Raw genomic sequence first — 19,856 nt, 5'->3', positions numbered from 1 at the left:
AATGAAGCAGGGCAAAGGCTAATAGAGTTCTGTCAAGAGAACAAGCTGGTCATCACAAACACTCTATTCCAACAACACAAGAGACGACTCTACACATGGATATCACCAAATGGACAGCATCGAAATCAGATTGATTATATTCTCTGCAGCCAAAGATGGAGAAGCTCTATACAGTCAGCAAAAACAAGACCTGGAGCTGACTGTAACTCAGATCATCAGCTTCTTATAGCAAAATTCCAGCTTAAACTGAAGAAAGTAGGAAAAACCACTGGGCCAGTAAGATACAATCTGAATCAAATCCCTTATGAATACACAGTGGAAGTGAGGAACAGGTTTAAGGATTTAGATTTGGTGGACAGAGTGCCTGAAGAACTATGGATGGAGGCTCGTAACATTATACAGGAGGCAGCAATGAAAACCATCCCAAGGAAAAGGAAATGCAAGAAAGCAAAATGGCTGTCCAACGAGGCCTTACAAACAGCGGAGGAGAGGAGGCAAGCAAAATGCAAGGGAGATAGGGAAAGATACAGGAAACTGAATGCAGATTTCAAAAAAACAGCAAGGAGAGACAAGAGGGTCTTCTTAAATGAGCAATGCAAAGAAATAGAGGAAAACAATAGAATGGGGAAAACCAGAGATCTGTTCAAGAAAATTGGAAATATGAAAGGAACATTTCGTACAAAGATTACCATAATCAAGGACAAAAGTGGTAAGGACCTAACAGAAGCAGAAGACATCAAGAAGAGGTGGCAAGAATACACAGAGGAATTATACCAGAAAGATATGGAGGTCTCGTACACCTCAGGTAGTGTGGTTGCTGGCCTTGAGCCAGACATCTTGGAGAGTGAAGTCAAATGGGCCTTAGAAAGCATTGCTAATAACAAGGCCAGTGGAAGTGATGATATTCCAGCTGAACTGTTTAAAATTTTAAAAGATGATGCTGTTAAGGTGCTACACCCAATATGCCAGCAAGTTTGGAAAACTCAGCAATGGCCAGAGGATTGGAGAAGATCAGTCTACATCCCGATTCCAAAGAAGGGCAGTGCCAAAGAATGCTCCAACTACCGCACAATTGCGCTCATTTCACACGCTAGCAAGGTTATGCTTAAAATTCTACAAGGCAGGCTTAGGCAGTATGTGGACCGAGAACTCCCAGAAGTGCAAGCTGGATTTCGAAGGGGCAGAGGAACCAGAGACCAAATAGCAAACATGCGCTGGATTATGGAGAAAGCTAGAGAGTTCCAGAAAAACGTCTACTTCTGCTTCATTGACTATGCAAAAGCCTTTGACTGTGTCGACCACAGCAAACTATGGCAAGTTCTTAAAGAAATGGGAGTGCCTGATCACCTCATCTGTCTCCTGAGAAATCTCTATGTGGGACAAGAAGCTACAGTTAGAACTGGATATGGAACAACTGATTGGTTCAAAATTGGGAAAGGAGTACGACAAGGTTGTATATTGTCTCCCTGCTTATTTAACTTATATGCAGAATTCATCATGCGAAAGGCTGGACTAGATGAATCCCAAGCCGGAATTAAGATTGCTGGAAGAAATATCAACAACCTCAGATATGCAGATGACACAACCTTGATGGCAGAAAGCGAGGAGGAATTAAAGAACCTTTTAATGAGGGTGAAAAAGGAGAGCGCAAAATATGGTCTGAAGCTCAACATCAAAAAAACCAAGATCATGGCCACTGGTCCCATCACCTCCTGGCAAATAGAAGGGGAAGAAATGGAGGCAGTGAGAGATTTTACTTTCTTGGGCTCCTTGATCACTGCAGATGGTGACAGCAGTCACGAAATTAAAAGACGCCTGCTTCTTGGGAGAAAAGCAATGACAAACCTAGACAGCATCTTAAAAAGCAGAGACATCACCTTGCCGACAAAGGTCCGTATAGTTAAAGCTATGGTTTTCCCAGTAGTGATGTATGGAAGTGAGAGTTGGACCATAAAGAAGGCTGATCGCCGAAGAATTGATGCTTTTGAATTATGGTGCTGGAGGAGACTCTTGAGAGTCCCATGGACTGCAAGAAGATCAAACCTATCCATTCTTAAGGAAATCAGCCCTGAGTGCTCCCTGGAAGGACAGATCGTGAAGCTGAGGCTCCAATACTTTGGCCACCTCATGAGAAGAGAAGAATCCTTGGAAAAGACCCTGATGTTGGGAAAGATTGAGGGCACTAGGAGAAGGGGACGACAGAGGACAAGATGGTTGGACAGTGTTCTCGAAGCTACGAACATGAGTTTGACCAAACTGCGGGAGGCAGTGGGAGACAGGAGTGCCTGGCGTGCTATGGTCCATGGGGTCACGAAGAGTCGGACACGACTAAACGACTAAACAACAAGTACTGTATAAACACTGACAACTGGGAAACACTGGCCTGCGAGCGCTCCAGTTGGAGAACAGCCTTTACCAAAGGTGTCATGGGCTTTGAAGACACTCGAACTCAGGACGCAAGGGAGAAACATGCTAAGAGGAAGGCATGCTTGGCAAATCCACACCGTGATCAACTCCCGCCCGGAAACCTATGTCCCCACTGTGGAAGGACGTGTGGATCCAGAATTGGCCTCCACAGTCACTTATGGACTCATTGTTAAAACCGTTTTTATGGAAGACAATCTTACTTGGCCACAAGTGATCGCCAAAGAAGAAGAAGTATAGCTAAACAACAGTGGCATAGTGCTGAATTGTCAAACATCCAAGCGTTGAAACTGGGATAGTTACAGTTAAAATCTAACAATGCATATTCTTGTTAATTAGTAAGTCTGGAGGCCAATGGCCACAGAGCTATTAATTACTAAATGGGCAGCCTTAGACCATAGGAATGTAACTGGTGGGGAGAGAGCTCTGTGTGATGTCATTTCCCCTGTTTCCAGTGGCAGGAAGAAATGAGACATATGTTGTGCTCTCTCTCTCTCTTTGTCCCTTTGTACCATGCTTTTGATGGAGATAGTTGTCTGTCTGTGTTCTCCCCATGTGCAGACATAGTTGAATCTTATAATTTAACTATGAATTTTGTAACCTAGAAGTATTTTTACCTGCATTGTTTTTGCTGGTGCTTGTTGAAAATGAGTGCAAGACTTTAAATAAGCATTATTTTTAACTTACTTTACAGTTTTTGTTTTGATTATTTTTCCAAGTATGGTAACTATAAAGGGGGAAGCCAGCTTGCTTCAAAACTGGATTTAAATAGTTTTTGCAGCCTTTGCTTAGCTTCTATTTTTTCTGCCAAGGGATAGTAATCTGAAACTCTGACCAGCTAACTTTCTAAGTGCAAATGCTAAGCTGATTATTTTAAACGTTTAAATCCCAAACACATGGGGAGACTGGAAGGATAATTGTAATTAATATATCCTCTCCTACCTACTAAATCTGTCCCACAAGAGAAACAGCCAGTGCAATTGATAGTTGACAAGTATAAAGTGATGCATATTGGGTTTTTAAAACCTATGTGCTAGTGGGGCTTGAATTGGTGGTCATTGTCCAGGAAATAATTCTTTGTCAAGGTAGATAGATTAACAAAAATGCCAACCCCAGTGTGCAGTAGCTATATAAAAAGAGGAATTCCATATTCGGGCTCATTTAGGGAAGGGAGTGAATATAAAATTTCCAATATCATAATGCCCTTATAAAAATTGATGTGCAGCCACACATCAACTATTATGTACAATTCTCATTCCTTCATCTCAAGAAGGCTATTGTAGACCTGGAAAAGGTGCAGAAAAGGGAAACCAAAATTAGCAAGGGGCTGGAACAGTTTAGTTTAGAAAAAAACATACAAGAAAGGAGTAGGACATGATAGAAGTATAGAAAATTATCCAGGGTGTAGATGAAAGTGGATAGAGAGAATTCTTTCTCCTTCTCTCTTACTACTTGAACCCAGAGTCATCCAATGAAGCTGTATGTTGAAAGATTTAGGAAAGACCAAAAGAAGTCCTCTTTCACCACCATGTGATGCAGTAAAGGCCACCAACCTGGGCAATTTTGAAGGAGATGTTGATAAATCCATGAAGGAGAAAGCAGTCAGTGGCTACTAGTCACGATGGTTGTGTACAGAAGTGGTTTGCACAGTGGGCTGCACTGCGGAACCGCCCTCCTGACACCAGCATTGCTGCCCCTTAACAGGACAGTGCAGGGGCAGGATAGCAGCAGGCTTGGGGCTTCACAGGCTCCCCAGCAGGAGCACCAGAGTAGCCCCAACCTCACTATTGCCTTGTCCTGTCACCACACTGTAAACAGCAGCAACACCAGCGTTGGGAGGGTGGCTCTTCAGCATCACCCCACTGCGCCAACCAGTGATGAACTGCTGAATACCAGTTGCTTGGGAGCACAAGTGGGGAGAGTGGTGTTGCGCTCATGTCCCGTGAGCTTCCCATAGGTATGTTGTTGGCTGCTGTGTGAACAGGATGCTAGATAATCCATTGGAACAGCTAAGCATGTGGGCCTCAATGCTCTTATTCAGCATGTTGGCCTAATTTAGCTAACTGTAATACTGATGTAATATCAGTGATGCATAGTTTTCCTTTGCAGGGCCAATACCGCAATTCACTTTACGACGAATGGATAAGTAAGCTTGAAACGTATAATGTTCCACACACGAAAGAACCAAACCTGATAGCCACACTTGGAGACCCAGTGAAAATCCGATCATGGCAGGTAATGTTAACAGTGTACACTGACTGAATTGTTTTGAAATGTGTTCCCGTGCTTTGAATACCTTTAACATGTGGGGCTGAATCCTAGCGATGTGGACATGGCTTTGGTTTCCCGGGCCCTAATTCAATTGTAGACAAAACTCCAGAAGTGAATCAAATAATAACTATACAATAGACTGCACTGCACACCTCACCTTGTCCTCTCCTCCACTAGCAGAAGTTTAAATTATGGAAAATTTGCTTGATTGACATATTTTGCACAGGTTACATCAATTCATTTTCCTTGCTGCAGAACATACGTTATTGCCAGTGCAGTTTTGTTTAGGGGCAGAGTATGCAGAATTTGTGTTTACTGTTAAAATGATGTGTTATTATTCAGATTGCAGGTCTACCCAATGATACTTTGTCTGTGGAGAATGGAATGATAACCCAGTTCTCTCAGCGCTGGACTCTCTTTATAGACCCCCAGGGACAAGCCAACAAATGGATAAAAAACTTGGTAAGGGCTTCTGCTTCTCCAAAGTCATTAATCCAGTTCAGTGGTACCAGGGGATTTGGTACCCCATCCTATCTCTTGAGATTGAAGTTCTGTTCCTATAAAGGCATGTTGTTTACATCTCACTGTTAAAATTCCCAGTTTGCAAACTATAAATGCAAATGTAAAAAGATACACACCCTTGTTATCTGAATCTTCTAATTATCTTATTATTACTATTTTTTTAAAAAAATCTGCTCTTTCCTTCATGAAATGATGGAAATATGGTTTAAGAATGTTAAAGCAGAAAACCAAACTTCATGGGTTTGAAGATTCGGCTTCCAATTCCGAGTATTGATTTTGCAATGTGAAAAGCTGTGATCAAAAAGCAAAAGCAGAACGGGGCATTGAACTGTTATCATGAAGAAATATGAGCAGTGAAAGGTGTTATCACACAAGTGTTCCTTTTGATTGCTTTCACACATTGGAGAGTTGAGTCGCAGGTCTGGGTGTTTGCTGTGTTCAATTTATTAACAAAGTGGATGCTTATACTCAGATTTCTCCACCCCCACCCCATGTCTCTTTTAATCAATTTTCCATTTGTTGTTCCACATTCACACAAGCAGGCCCCCACTTATCACCTGTACTGAGTTTCTCTGCACCACCTCTGTTTTTCAGGAGAGAGATAGTGGGTTAGATACATCTAAGCTCAGTGATCGGGACTTCCTGCGCAGCTTGGAGAATGCCATTCGTTTTGGAAAGCCGTTCCTACTGGAGAATGTTGGCGAAGAACTGGATCCGGCCCTTGAACCTGTCCTGCTAAAACAGGTGCCTCTGATTTGTCTGTGCCTGTCTGATAAAATATTAGCAGGCATTGGCAACTTTTCTGCTGTCAGCACTGAGTGAAGGGGCTACCCTAATGTTGGAGTGCCTTTCATCTTTAAGAACTGGCATCTTCTGTGTGAATAGGGGTTACAAAGGTGAAAATTTGTAGTTGAGAAGCTTTGGGAGGTAGGAGAAGGCTTACTTCTTCCCCTGACAGCTGGTTTTGCCTCTACAGTGGTACCTCGGGCTAAGAACTTAATTCATTCTGGAGGTCCATTCTTAATCTAAAACTGTTCTTAACCTGAGGTACCACTTTAGCTAATGGGGCCTCCTGCTGCCGCCGTCGCGCGATTTCTGTTCTCATCCTGAAGCAAAGTTCTTAAGCCGAGGTACTATTTCTGGGTTAGCGGAGTCTGTAACCTGAAGCGTCTGTAACCCGAGGTACCACTGTATTGGCTGCTGCTCCCGTTATCATCCATAAAATGAAGAGAAATGCTTGTTAATATGCTGGACCAACTGGGACTAGGAAGCAGCTTTGATGCTGAGACATGCAAATCTGTCTTCTGGTTGTGGATTGATACTAGCCCAGAAATCCTGCAAAAATCCATTCTGGCCTCATCATTGCCATCTACTTTTGCCCACCCCAAGCCACACTATCCGTACACTCTCAACAACATGAATTTGTTGGACAGAGTTGGCTATGAAAGTTGTGGTACTATCTGTTACAGAATTGTGTCTCTTTTGTTTGCATAGATGTTTGTTGCTTCTTCTTTTTACTTGTTTCCCTGATACACAGACCTATAAGCAGCAAGGTAGCACAGTGTTGAAGCTTGGAGACACAATCATTCCATACCATGAGGACTTCCAGATGTACATCACCACCAACCTACCTAATCCCCACTACACACCAGAGCTATCCACCAAACTTACGCTGATTAACTTCACCCTATCCCCCAGGTAACACCAGCTCTACTTTTCATTGCTGATCCCAGCAAGTGTTCTGATACTCTCCTTGGGCTTAAAAGTCCTCCACTTTAATCACGTCAGTTGCTTTTCCCCACCTGTAGGTCTGAGTGAGAGGTTGCATCCCATCAATCTTGATAGATGGAACTGTGAATTTGAGCCCTGCTGGGCATGCAGTTTGCAGCTGGGGAAAGTCTGAAACCAAGCTCAAATAGAACATGAAGGTTCCATATGACCCTTTGTTGTTCAAATTGTAATATGTGTGGTTACTTTTTCTTTTTACAGTGGCTTAGAGGATCAGCTGCTAGGCCAAGTGGTAGCTGAAGAGCGGCCTGACTTGGAAGAGGCCAAGAACCAGTTGATCGTCAGTAATGCCAAGATGCGACAGGAGCTGAAGGAGATAGAAGATCAGATCCTGTACCGCTTGAGCTCTTCTGAGGGGAACCCTGTTGATGATCTGGAGCTTATCAAAGTGTTGGAGGCATCCAAGCTAAAAGCAGGGGAGATTCAGGTTGGTGACTGATCTGCACTTCCACTGCAGCCTGTCAGCTGTTTGCTTTGACTTAATATGGAATGGTGCATTTTGTCTCAGTCTTGAATCTCCTGCAGGCCAAAGTGAAGATAGCTGAACAAACAGAGAAGGATATTGACATCACCCGGCTGGAGTATGTGCCTGTGGCTGTCCGCACCCAGATCCTCTTCTTCTGTGTCTCAGACTTGTCCAATGTCGATCCAATGTACCAGTATTCATTGGAATGGTTCCTCAACATATTTCTGACGGGAATTGCAAACGCTGAGAGAGCAGGTACCTCTGATAATGTGCTGTGTGTGAAGAGAATCCCATCCCAAACCCCTCAGTCTCACTTAGAACTATAGAACTGTAGTTCGCATGTTCAGAGTTTCTAAAGTATTATGTTAGCATAGTAAAGTTGTTAGCCATAGGATAGTAACCTCAGCAAAGTAAAAATGTAATATATTGGTATCCCAAATGCTATACTGTGTATCCTGTTATGTTAGTTACAAGCCATCTCAAAATGAATAGGTGGTCTTGCAGTTCTTCTGGAAGATGTTCAGGCTTTCGAAGGATTGGAGATTTGTTCATCCTTGCATTTCAATATCCAGTAGAGCTCAGCATAGCTGCCAAGTTATCCCTTTTTTTAAGGGATTTTCCCTTATGCTGAATAGGCTTCCTCGCGAGAAAAGGGAAAACTTGGCAGCTATGGAGCTCAGTGCTGGAATAAAATTAGCACACAAACCTTTCAGGTGAAACTCTGAAAATTAGAATATCGTCAAAAAGTGCATTTATTTCAGTAATGCAACTCATTATTTTTTTATTTTCTTTTAATTTTTACAAATGCTTTCTTTTGGAAATTCCTCAGTAATAAAACAAATAGTTACAGTAATACAAAAATAAACATTGCCATTACATTTCATTAATTACATTCCATTTATAATTGACCCACCTAACGTCAAATAATTACAATTACAACAAATAAAGGCTTGACATATCTTGCTTTGCATATCATGCATCTATCTCATATATTGGTTTCGCCTTTTAAGTTGCATTACTGAAATAAATGCACTTTTCTACAATATTCTAATATTCCAAGTTTCACCTGTACTCATTATGGATCATAATCAGCCCCGACTAGCTTATTGCCAGAGTTGCAGAATCTCAATGAACTTCAGCTTGATCCCAAATTATTTCTGTACGGGGTTCAGAGAAAAAAATCCACTTTACTGAATCTGTAAAGAGGGTCATCATTTCAGGTGGTGGTGGCAACATTCAGCCATTTATGCTGTAGAACTAGTATGTAATCCAGAGATGCAGGTGTTCCTGATGCCATCTGCCTTCCCTCACCATATCTAAATTGTTCTACTGTCAAGCTCTGTATGAGAGAATTCTTTTAAATCACTAGCTTTTAACTTGGTATCCTTATCAGTGCAAAGCACTTGGCTTTTAAATGGCCTTCAGCCATCCTAGCAGTTTTTATTTCTTCAGGCAGTGTTCAGTATGCCAGCACCAGGCAGGAAGCAGGAGAAGTTTTTTCTGGCTCACTAGCATGGGCCTAAGCCCTCTTGAATAATGAACACAGTGCTAAAGCGTATGGCAGTATTGTGGGTCATTTCCTCCTACTTGCTGTCTGCATTGTTATTTTGTGATTGCTTATTTTCAGACACCCTAAAGAAGCGAATAGCAAATATCAATAAGTACCTCACCTTCAGCCTCTACAGCAATGTGTGTCGGAGCCTCTTTGAGAAGCACAAGCTCATGTTTGCGTTTCTGGTCTGCATTCGGATCATGATGAATGAAGGCAAAATAGACATGGTCAGTGAAACTGCGTCCTCGGACCCTTTTAAGCAAGTATCTGTACGATCGTGAACTGCTGTGAGACTGCTTTTCGAAGCATGTCACTATGCACTGTACAACAAACATGTCTTAAAGCATAGCCCATTGATATAATGCAGCATCACCTACTAAAATTGGTTGAAGGCACCACCCTGTGTTTCATTGGTGGCACAGAATGTGCAGATGTCAGAATATAGGCATCTGGGAAACCTGATTATGCCAGGTGTGTGTGTGTGTGTGAAAGATGCGTGTATGACAACCACCTACTAACTTGATTCTAACTCTCTTTCTGTGAATGGAACATAATTCATGGAATGAGGCATTCCACCTTCCCTTTCCCTCTGCAGCTCAATGAACTCCCTGTTATGAGGGTGAGGTGGCTGGGTCACCCTTGGGATGGGATATGGGGGGCTGTTTCAGATGGAAGGGGGAAATGACAAGCACCCACTTCCCTTTACCTGAGCAGAGGAGCATCTGTTTGCTGCAGAAAACATCCATGTAATGTTTGTGTTCCCCATAGCAGTTGCAACTTGTAGAGCTACTGCTACGGTGTGTTTCCAGACATATATTCCTGGGGCAAATCCATAAAGGTAAAGGGGCCCCTGACCATCAGGTCCAGTTGTGTCCGACTCTGGGGTTGCGGCGTTCATCTCGCTCTATAGGCCGAGGGAGCTGGCGTTTGTCCGCAGACAGCTTCTGGGTCATGTGGCCAGCATGACAAAGCTGCTTCTGGCGAACCAGAGCAGCGCACGGAAACACCGTTTACCTTCCCGCCGGAGCGGTTCCTATTTATCTACTTGCACTTTGATGTGCTTTCGAACTGCTAGGTGGGCAGGAGCTGGGACCGAGCAACGGGAGCTCACCCCATTGCAGGGATTCGAACCGCCGACCTTCTGATCAGCAAGCCCTAGACTCTGTGGTTTAACCCACAGCACACTAAAGCACATCCAACACACATTTAAAGCACATGACCTCCCCCCCCCCAAAAAAAAGAATCCTGGGAACTGTAAAACTACAAATCCCAGCATCCTTAACAAACTAGTGTCACTGAATGTTACGTTTCTGGGAAGGGGGAGCAGTATTACATACCTTTGTTCTTAAACCTTCTGTGACCGGTGCAGAAATGTCCTCACAAACATACCTTATGGAAGTGATGGTTGCCCCAACAATTTATCACGCTGACTGGTCCCTCGTCAAGAGTCTGTAAACATTTTGACAAGCCTGCCATCTGTGGGCCAGAGAGGTGGACACCTCCATACATTGGCACTTCTGGCCATGGTTCATGGAAGGAAAATTCACAAGCAGAAAGTCTAATTCTTTCTATCTATTATTTGTGATTTTTTTTTTTTTTTTTACATTCAGGATGAATGGCGATACCTAATTTCAGGTGGTGCAGTTAAGACCATGCGAGATAATCCAGCTCCTGCATGGTTATACGAAAGAGCATGGAATGATATCTTGGCCTTGACCAACCTACACAATTTTTCCAGCTTTGCAGATGATTTTGTGGCAAATCTGAATGGTTTCCGAGCAATTTTTGATAGTGCAGAACCTCACAGGTGACGTTTCCCCTTCAGTTCCCAGTAGGGTTGTAGGTACTGTACTGTACTGGTTTTTGTTTGGCTCTGCCTTCCCTTCCCCATCCCTCACCCCCGTTCCTTGCCAATGGTAATTCTGCCAGAAGATGGCTAGAGATGTGTTACTGACCTTGCCAGCTCCTTAAAAACATCAGAAGAACCCTGCTGGCTCAGGCCAAAGGCCCAGCCAGTCCAGCATCCTGAAAGTGGCCAACCAGATGCTATGGAAACTCCTGAGCAGGACCTGAGAGTAGCAGCATTCTGCTCACCTATGATTCCTAGAATCTGGTGTATGGAGCCATATTGCCTCCAGCAGTGGAGGTGGAGCACAGCCATCAAGTGATCTGTCACAAAGATTGATCCCATTATAGCTGCCACACGAAAGCCACTCTGAGAAGCCTGTCGTCTTGCCCTACGCCGGTCACATTTTCAATGTGAAATGTGAAAACCTGACACAGCCCTTTCCTCTCTTGCAGGGAGCAACTGCCTGGCAAGTGGGATGCCACATTAGATGCCTTCCAGAAGTTGCTGGTCCTCCGTTGCCTGCGAGGGGACAAAGTCACCAATGCAATGCAGGACTTTGTGGCTGCCAACTTGGGGCAAACCTTCATTGAGCCTCAGGTAGCTACCAGCAGTTGAGCGTGGGTGGTAGGAGGGGTGAGCAGATAGATGTTTGGCAAAACCATCACCTCATAGTGTCTCATCCTGCCGCCTTCTTTCTCTGCCAAGCTCAAGTCTAGCCATGGCCTTATTCCTAACACTAGATAGCAAAGCATAAGACGGGGAAACGCTGTGCACTGACTCTGAGCAAATATCTTCTCCATTGTCCACTACCAGTTCTTAATAGAAAAATTCTGCCTTTATTCCCATTTCAGACTGCAAACCTCTCTCTGGTGTTTAAGGAATCTGCCGCTTCTACCCCTCTTATCTTCGTCCTCTCTCCTGGCACAGACCCAGCTGCTGATCTCTATAAATTTGCTGAAGAAATGAAGTTTTCTAAGAAACTATCTGCAATCTCTCTTGGACAGGGACAAGTAAGTGCCCAGTGCTATAGTGCTGTACACCCCTTAAAACATGGCTGATCCTCATTAATTGCTCTGTAGCTCTTTTCCGAAGAACTTCGTTGTTGTTGTTGTTGTTGTTGTTGTTGTTGTTGTTGTTGTTGTTGTTATTTATTCCCCGCCCATCTGGCTGGGTTTCCCCCGCCACTCTGGGTGGCTTCCAACAAATACCAAAATACATTAAAATATCACAGATTAAAAATTTCCCTAAACAAAAAAGCTTCCCTAAACTTCCCTACTTTGTGAAGTAGATTCCTGCCATTACTATCTTTGAGTGGATAACTAAGTATAAGAGCAGTGGATGTGTTCAAGTCCACCACTGAGTTTTCATGTCTGAGTGCAAGGTTTCACCCTGAATTCAGCTCTTCCAACACCCACTACAAAATACTGCAAACCTGTTTCACACACTTTCCTGCTTTCAGGAATTCTGGGTAACGGCACTTGTGGACTCTGTTCCACAAAAGCTGGTGACATAATACATTTGTTGTTGTTGTTTAGTCGTTTAGTCGTGTCCGACTCTTTGTGACCCCAGGGACCAGAGCACACCAGGCACTCCTGTCTTCCACTGCCTCCCGCAGTTTGGTCAGACTCATGTTAGTGTCATGAAAATCTTAATCATGTTTGCTGTCCTGCAGTATTCCTTCTTACATCTTGTATGGGTGTCTCCTGCAGGCAGACATGGACTTTGAGAGCCTACAACGCTCTAAGTGACCTTCACACCCTTAAGTCAGGGGTAGGGAGCTGGATCTAACTGGCAGCCCAAATCCTTATATCCCCCACCTCACCTGTCAATCACCTCGTGTCACATTGTCAGGTGACCTTTTTTGTAGCACTGCTCACAAAAGGCCCAATGGGCATCAGGTTTTCAGTGCGCAGTGTTATAGAAGCCCTGGCAATCAGCTGGTTGGTGGTACCTACCAACTCCCTTTTGGTCCATCCACATCATTACCTGCCCCCTACCTGAAATCATATATGACCTCAGGTGTGGGGCAGGTGGGTGTGGCTAGGCCAAATGGGGAAGGCTGGGTCCACCGGATAGAGGTTCCCCACTGCTACCCTGTGTTACTGGCTAACAACTGATGCTCATTTTCTGTACTAGATACAAGATCCAGATTATGCAAGAGTCCTTATTTGTGGCAAAATGTACATTTTTCTCTAGACCCCTTCCCCCAATGCTTGTTGTTGGCCCAACCCAGCCAGTAACCAGAAATTCTGGGGGTGCAGTGGGAGGTTATGTACTTTATAATGGTGGGGGCGGTAGGGGTTCATCCTGGGTCTTCTGTGTATACAGTGAAACCTCTGTTGTGGAACGCTTCGGAAGCCGAATAATTTGGAACCCAAACGCCAACAACCCGGAAGTGAATGCTTCCGAACGGCTTCCAAGGCACGTTTCTCCACTTTTTCGATGGATTTTGCCAACCGGCAATTGCGCCTCGGTTGTTGAATGTTTCGGAAGTCAAACGGTCTTCTGGAACGGATTACGTTCGACAACTGAGGTTCTACTGTACTTGTATTAGATTAGTATCTAGCAGGGAAACATGAAGGTTTTGTTGGGATTGTTATTCAGCAGAAACGCATGAAGATCTCAGAGGAGTTTTGTAATAGCAGATATTAACAGGAAATGATGTACAGGGTTGCTTAGATTATAAGTTGGCTAGAAGGTGCTTATGATAGTAGGCAAGCCCAGGTATTTTGAAGCACCTAAATTATGCCACCCCTGTGAATGGAAACCATGGTCTCTGCTATGAGTCAGTCCAAAATCTGAGCTACAAAGAAAAAAATTATGTGCCAAGACAACTGAAATTCCCAAGAGAATCATATTTTGCCTTGAAGCTCTCCAGTCTGATTGAAGTGGGGCTCAGCGCCACCATTCTGCTTCCTTAGATTTCATCAAACACTGCCCATGCCTTTTCTGACCTGCCTTTGCTACTATACAATTTTGGGCATATTTCAAAAATAATAATAATGAAGAAAATGAAGAATCTCTTCTTTCTTAGTTGCATAGTGCAGCCACCCTGACTGACCTGTGGCTAACTGTGTCATTCTGTGTTTCTTCTTAGGGTCCCCGCGCAGAAGCCATGATGCGCAGTGCTATGGAGCGTGGGAAGTGGGTCTTCTTCCAGAATTGCCACCTGGCTCCAAGCTGGATGCCTTCTTTGGAACGACTCATTGAAAGCATCAACCCCGACAAGGTGACACACAGAGGGACTTCAGCTTTTGCTTCCCTCACCGATTGCCAAAATAGTTTGCTGTGCATTTTCAGCAGATTCCACAAAGTTTCTCCCCTGATCCTTATGTAAATGTTTATAGGTATCTGTAGAAAAATTGTTAAAGTGATGGGACAGCAATAGTTAGGCACAATCTTTCTAGAGAGCATGCTTATGCTGCCAACAAGCAGCTGGGCAAAAAAGGTGGGGGAGGGAGGGATTAGTTGCAGAATCTAGAGCAGGGGTCCCCAGACTTACCGGCGTTTGGGCCGGTTCCCACCGCGCCGATCGCGCGGCGGGCCGGAGGGCGGGGGAGCTCGTGCCTGTGCGGGCCGGCGGGCGGGGGAGTGCGCACGGGCGCATACTGGCGCGGCGGCGCGCTTCCAGGGTGGGGAAAGCGCCGAAAATCCGTTGTGCGCATGCGCGTGGGCCTCCCCCGACCCGGAAGTGCATCAGAAATGACTTCTTCCGGGTCGGGAGAGGCCCATACGCATGCGCACAAAGGATTTTCGGCGCTTTTTTCCCAACCCGGAAGAGCGCTGCCGCGCTGCGCGCCGGCGGCGGGCGGCGGGCGGCGGGGGTGGTCGCGGCCCGGATTGGCAGGCTAATTGGGCCGCATCCGGCCCCCGGGCCGTAGTCTGGGGACCCCTGATCTAGAGGCTCCATATGGGAGCAAGATAATAAGATGAAATAGAATCTCCAGCGAGCATTTTTTTTGCTTCTATAAAGGAACTTGCAGCAAGTGTCACTTTCTCTCGATGTTCTCCTTACACATTCTTATTGCAGGATGTCTTTGAAATCTCACGAAAGTAAGCAGGATATCTTAGGAGAAACGTTGACTGTTCCCTCCTATGAGAAATATATTTGCTGGTCCCTTTGTGATGGAGGAACACCTCTCTAATGGGAGTGAAAAAAGACTCTTCTGTAGAAAAGTTGTTTCTAAAAAGTAGAACGAAACTCTTTCTCTCTGATTATACATGGCTCATATTTCAATTGCCTAGGTGCACCGGGACTTCAGACTTTGGCTCACCAGTTTGCCTAGTAACAAGTTTCCAGTGTCCATCCTCCAGAACGGATCTAAGATGACCATTGAGCCACCACGGGGAGTAAAGGCTAATTTGCTGAAATCTTACATGAGCCTGAACAATGACTTCCTGAACTCCTGTACCAAGGTAAGAGGTCCCATTTCCCAAGTTTTCAGACAGCACTTTATCATTCTTCGCTTTCTCCCACCAAGGGGGGGGGGGAGGCATGCATTTCTTGCTCATTAGAAGCAACTGTTAATGGAAATGTAGCAGCATCTTATCCTGTGACACTTAGGACCCATAAGAGCTTTTCTCAATGTATGTCCTCATTATTTCTGCATCTTGCAGCTAACAGAGTTCAAATCATTGCTCCTCTCGCTTTGCCTCTTCCATGGGAATGCACTGGAAAGGAGGAAGTTTGGGCCACTGGGGTTCAACATTCCTTATGAGTTCACAGATGGAGATCTGCGCATCTGCATCAGCCAACTGAAGATGTTTCTGGATGAATATGAAAACATCCCTTATAAGGTAGGAGGAGAGTGGTGCATGCCGAGGGTGAAATCTGGAGTGTGAGAAAACGTGTGTGAAGGAATAAAATCCCCCAAGGAAGATGGATTATGTAGATGACCTAATACTTGGGGAGTGGGTCAGATACTGCATCTAGCCTTATTGGAAATACTGCTAAATAGCCTGAAGTTCCATGTTTGGCTGAACATATTCACCATTTCTCCTCAGTTCTCTGGAGAAGCAGTAGAATAACTTGCTGCCACAAAGCAGCTGCAGCAAAATATACTTAAGGCCTTTCTTGCCATGCTCTGATGCGACAGGATTATCTGTCTCCAAGTAGTGGGCCTGAATATTGTGTACAGTTTAAATTACTCAAAATATTTAAACTGAAGTAATTTAGATTGGTCCAAATAATCTGCCTTTGCACAGCCTTCATCGTTAGTCAGTGTTTGTCAATAATAATAATAATAATAATAATAATAATACTTAAACCGTGTTCACCTAGAAGCGTCTTCCCAGCCTCTGTCAAACCTTCCGCACCCTCTTATCCATTGCTGCCACACTTGTTAACTGTAAATCCATCTCTTGCATTCAGCATGGTGTGCCCTTATTTCCCTGTCTAATATTAATAACAGTAACAACAATAACAATGCGTATTATTTATATGCTGCCCATCTGACTGGGTTGCCCCAGCCAGTCTGAGCGGCTTCCAACAAATTAAAACATCAGACACCATGTGTTTGGAGTAGTTGAGGCAGGCCAATCCAAGCTGGTGCTTGTTTTAAATGCTGTAGCTGAACCAGCCAGAGAAAAACGTTCTTGACGTGTGTAAGTAGATGGTGGAGACTTGGATCTGAAAGTCCCTGTGCATGACAGAAGGCACTTGCACTCATGCACAGCCAGGTGATCTCTTGCACGGGTGCTCTTTCCCTGGAGAGTGTTTCAGTTCTTCAGAGTGGCTTCTGGCATGGAAAAAGACGGCTGGCAAAGTGCCCCAAATTGCTCTCCTCTTGTACCCAAGCCACAGCCTCCTCTGCCATTTCTATGTCCTTGTCCTTTTGTAGGTTTTGAAGTACACAGCAGGTGAGATTAACTATGGAGGCCGGGTGACGGATGACTGGGACAGGCGCTGCATCATGAATATTTTGGAAGATTTCTACAACCCAGATGTTCTCCTTCCAGAGTTTTCTTACTCAGAATCTGGTGTCTACAAACAGATTAGTACCACTTATGACCTTAATGTAAGTTGCATAAACTAGGAGGCAAACACACTGCACTATAGAAAGAATTAAACCTATACTAGTCTGAGCATGTTGTTCTGTATGTGCCTGGTTGATTCAAAAGTGAACCAATTTTCTAAGAGTCTGTATCAGATTTGTGAAGATCTCTCGCAGATGAGTCTGTTCCTGAAACAAAATGAACGATGCTGATGCAGGGGTTGTAACAATTCTTCCAAAATCCAAATTTTGGTTGAAACCCTGAGTGACAGGTTAACCAAGCAAACACATAATTCATAAGCACAACTTGGTAGGTGAACAATCTGATTAGAATGTGTTCTTTTATAACTGTTGGAACCGTTTCTCCCTTTCTTTCAGTAGTTCACTCTATATTTGGTCTTTCTTAAAGAAATTCCTCCTCATTGTTCTGCATGTTGATTTCCCCCCCTAGGGATACATCCAGTACATCAAGAGCCTTCCCCTCAATGACATGCCTGAGATATTTGGATTGCATGACAATGCTAATATCACCTTTGCTCAGAATGAGACTTTTGCACTACTTGGGGCCATTATTCAACTTCAGCCAAAGACATCAACGGCAGGAGGGCGGAGCAGGGAAGAGGTCTGTAAACCTAATGGAATATGAACTTAGTACATACCCCCACCCAGAAATACTCTTTAATAGAAAGGGCTGCCTATATACCAAGAGGCCAGAGTAGAGCAGAAATAGCTCAGAATGCCACAATGGACACACTTCAGCTTCCTGAGAATCTTCCTTTCATTTTAAAACAAAAACATTTCTAGTCCTTATGGCTAAAGATAACCTGAAAAGTGTGTGGGCAATGTCTCCCAAAATCTCAGAAAGGAAGCAGAATAAGAGTTCTAGTAGGCAATGGCAGCTCTTGGCCATGACTAAAAATCATGCAGAATGTTATGCAAAATAAAAAAGTATTCAGCAGCTCTTAATATGCATAATTTCTACAGATCACAGAATTCAGCACTTTTTTGTACAGAATTTGAATTGTGAAGTCAGGATATTTTTTAAAAACAAACAAACAAATAGCATTGTCCTTATTACAGAACTACTTTGCTGTGTGAAGATCTCTACCTGTCTTACAGTAGGCATCTCAAGGGAGCAAAGGCACCCACCTAAAAGGTTATGTGACCTTACAGCCCGACTGCAGTTGAAATTGCATATGTAATGTGAGAGCAGAAACAAATAAATTTTCATCTTAGACACGAGTCTTCTCTCGCCCAGTTTAAATAAGCTACTCTGAAGTTCTCCACCCACAAACGTCTTTTCCATCCATTTTCTAGATTGTGGAGGAGACCTCAAAAGATATATTGCAGAAAGTGCCTCAGCCCATTGACTTGCAGAGAGTAATGTTGAGATATCCTGTACTGTATGAGGAGTCCATGAACACTGTTTTGGCGCAGGAAGTGATCAGGTAGGAGTCTTACTTTAACCCAGCTCTTTGCAGGACTCCTCTGCAGGTGCCTCTCAGAGTTTACAGTTTAGTAAACTGAAACTAGTAGAGGAGCAACTGCTATGGAGAGCGAGTGGGTACAATAGATCTGCAGGCAGGTAAATGAGGCAGGAGCTGCCTTTCTCCACCTATTTGGGCATTTGAGGACAAACCCCATTTACATTACCCTCACAGCACATAAATTTGTGTTGCAGCTTAAGGTTATACAAACTGAACTATTTATAACTTTTCTGGAATTGAAATGTGGAAAGAAACAAATACCACACTCCCCAGCCCAGAATTCTTATTTCAGACATATTAATATCTAGTTACACTGAAAATGAATTTAAACAGCCTTTACAGAGCTGCATATATGTTGAAAATTTTGTTGAAAACCAGCATATAAATCAAACATGATATCCCCAGGTTTACAAAACAGTGCAGTTATATATACTCACGGAAGTTACTAAAATCACAGCACTGGATGAGTTTGCTTTTTTTTTTTTTTAACAAGAATACCTGCCTTGATTTTGCACAGATATAATCGTCTGCTGGCAGTCATTGCATCGAGTTTAAAAGATCTGCTGAAAGCTCTCAAAGGCCTAGTGGTGATGTCATCCCAGCTAGAACTGATGTCCATCAGTTTATACAACAATATTGTCCCGGAGATGTGGAATAGTAAGGTACTTCTGAGTGCTATGCACTGTTTTTTGTAGTTGCAGCAGTGCAGCAAGTTGTTTTGCAAAATGGGAGAAACGCCTCTACACTACTTAGCTGCTATGACTGGTTAGTTCTTTCATAAGGAACGCCAAGCCCGACTGAAACTTCACAGATGTACAGATGAAGCCAAACCTTAAAAAAACACTGTTTCTGCTTACATTGTAGAAATTTAGCACCATAGATTACCGGCTGACCAAGTAGAGTTAATTTTAATTTGCATTTAAAATGTTTGCCTCATAGCAATTCAAAGGACTGGGACTTACAGATGCTTAACAGCCCTTTCTTCCAACGCCATTCTTCCCACAGGCCTATCCCTCCTTGAAGCCCTTGGCCTCCTGGGTGAACGACCTGCTGCTGCGCATTGACTTCTTGCACAGGTGGATTGAAAAAGGGATCCCACCTGTGTTCTGGATAAGCGGCTTCTTCTTCCCACAGGCTTTTCTAACAGGGACACTGCAGAACTTTGCCAGAAAGTCTATCATTTCCATAGACACCATCTCTTTTGACTTCAAGGTCAGTGGATCATGTTGTATCCAAAGCTCAGCAAGTGATGTTTTTTTACCCTTTTACCTACTGAAAACCCAAGTGATAGCTTTGCAACTGAAAGGTGCCTGTGGTTACCCACTCCTAGTCCCCCATTACATTCAAACTGCTAGAGCAGTGGTTCCCAATTACAACGAAACACCCCTACTTTTAAAAATTTGGTTATGTTATGTGAATGGTGCTACAGACCCCCTGGGGTCCACGGACCCCCAATGGAGAACCACTGTGCTACAGGTATCCCAAACTCGACACAATCATTCTG

The 19,856-nt window shown here is 43.9% G+C and overlaps 1 protein-coding gene across 3 annotated transcripts in view; it reads left to right on the top strand.

Annotated features, from left to right (window-relative positions):
- Window positions 1–19,856, top strand: part of DNAH1 (dynein axonemal heavy chain 1) — a 122,904-nt gene that overhangs the window by 101,599 nt on the left and 1,449 nt on the right. For all 3 annotated transcript variants that reach the window (XM_035106095.3, XM_088662192.1, XM_088662193.1), the window contains exons 60-77: window positions 4,534–4,659; window positions 5,038–5,157; window positions 5,812–5,961; window positions 6,755–6,915; window positions 7,207–7,432; window positions 7,531–7,726; window positions 9,099–9,250; window positions 10,634–10,830; window positions 11,325–11,469; window positions 11,724–11,882; window positions 13,970–14,101; window positions 15,118–15,288; window positions 15,490–15,669; window positions 16,713–16,889; window positions 17,317–17,487; window positions 18,183–18,313; window positions 18,870–19,014; window positions 19,358–19,564. In XM_035106095.3, coding sequence (XP_034961986.1) covers window positions 4,534–4,659; window positions 5,038–5,157; window positions 5,812–5,961; window positions 6,755–6,915; window positions 7,207–7,432; window positions 7,531–7,726; window positions 9,099–9,250; window positions 10,634–10,830; window positions 11,325–11,469; window positions 11,724–11,882; window positions 13,970–14,101; window positions 15,118–15,288; window positions 15,490–15,669; window positions 16,713–16,889; window positions 17,317–17,487; window positions 18,183–18,313; window positions 18,870–19,014; window positions 19,358–19,564 — 2,946 coding nt within the window. The remainder of the gene's footprint in view (window positions 1–4,533; window positions 4,660–5,037; window positions 5,158–5,811; window positions 5,962–6,754; window positions 6,916–7,206; window positions 7,433–7,530; window positions 7,727–9,098; window positions 9,251–10,633; window positions 10,831–11,324; window positions 11,470–11,723; window positions 11,883–13,969; window positions 14,102–15,117; window positions 15,289–15,489; window positions 15,670–16,712; window positions 16,890–17,316; window positions 17,488–18,182; window positions 18,314–18,869; window positions 19,015–19,357; window positions 19,565–19,856) is intronic.

This window comes from Zootoca vivipara, chromosome 2 (assembly GCF_965207765.1).
Source record: "Zootoca vivipara chromosome 2, rZooViv2.hap1.1, whole genome shotgun sequence".
Lineage (NCBI taxonomy): Eukaryota > Metazoa > Chordata > Lepidosauria > Squamata > Lacertidae > Zootoca > Zootoca vivipara.
Note: the sequence above shows the minus strand (reverse complement) of the source record. Positions and strands in the feature narration are given on the sequence as shown.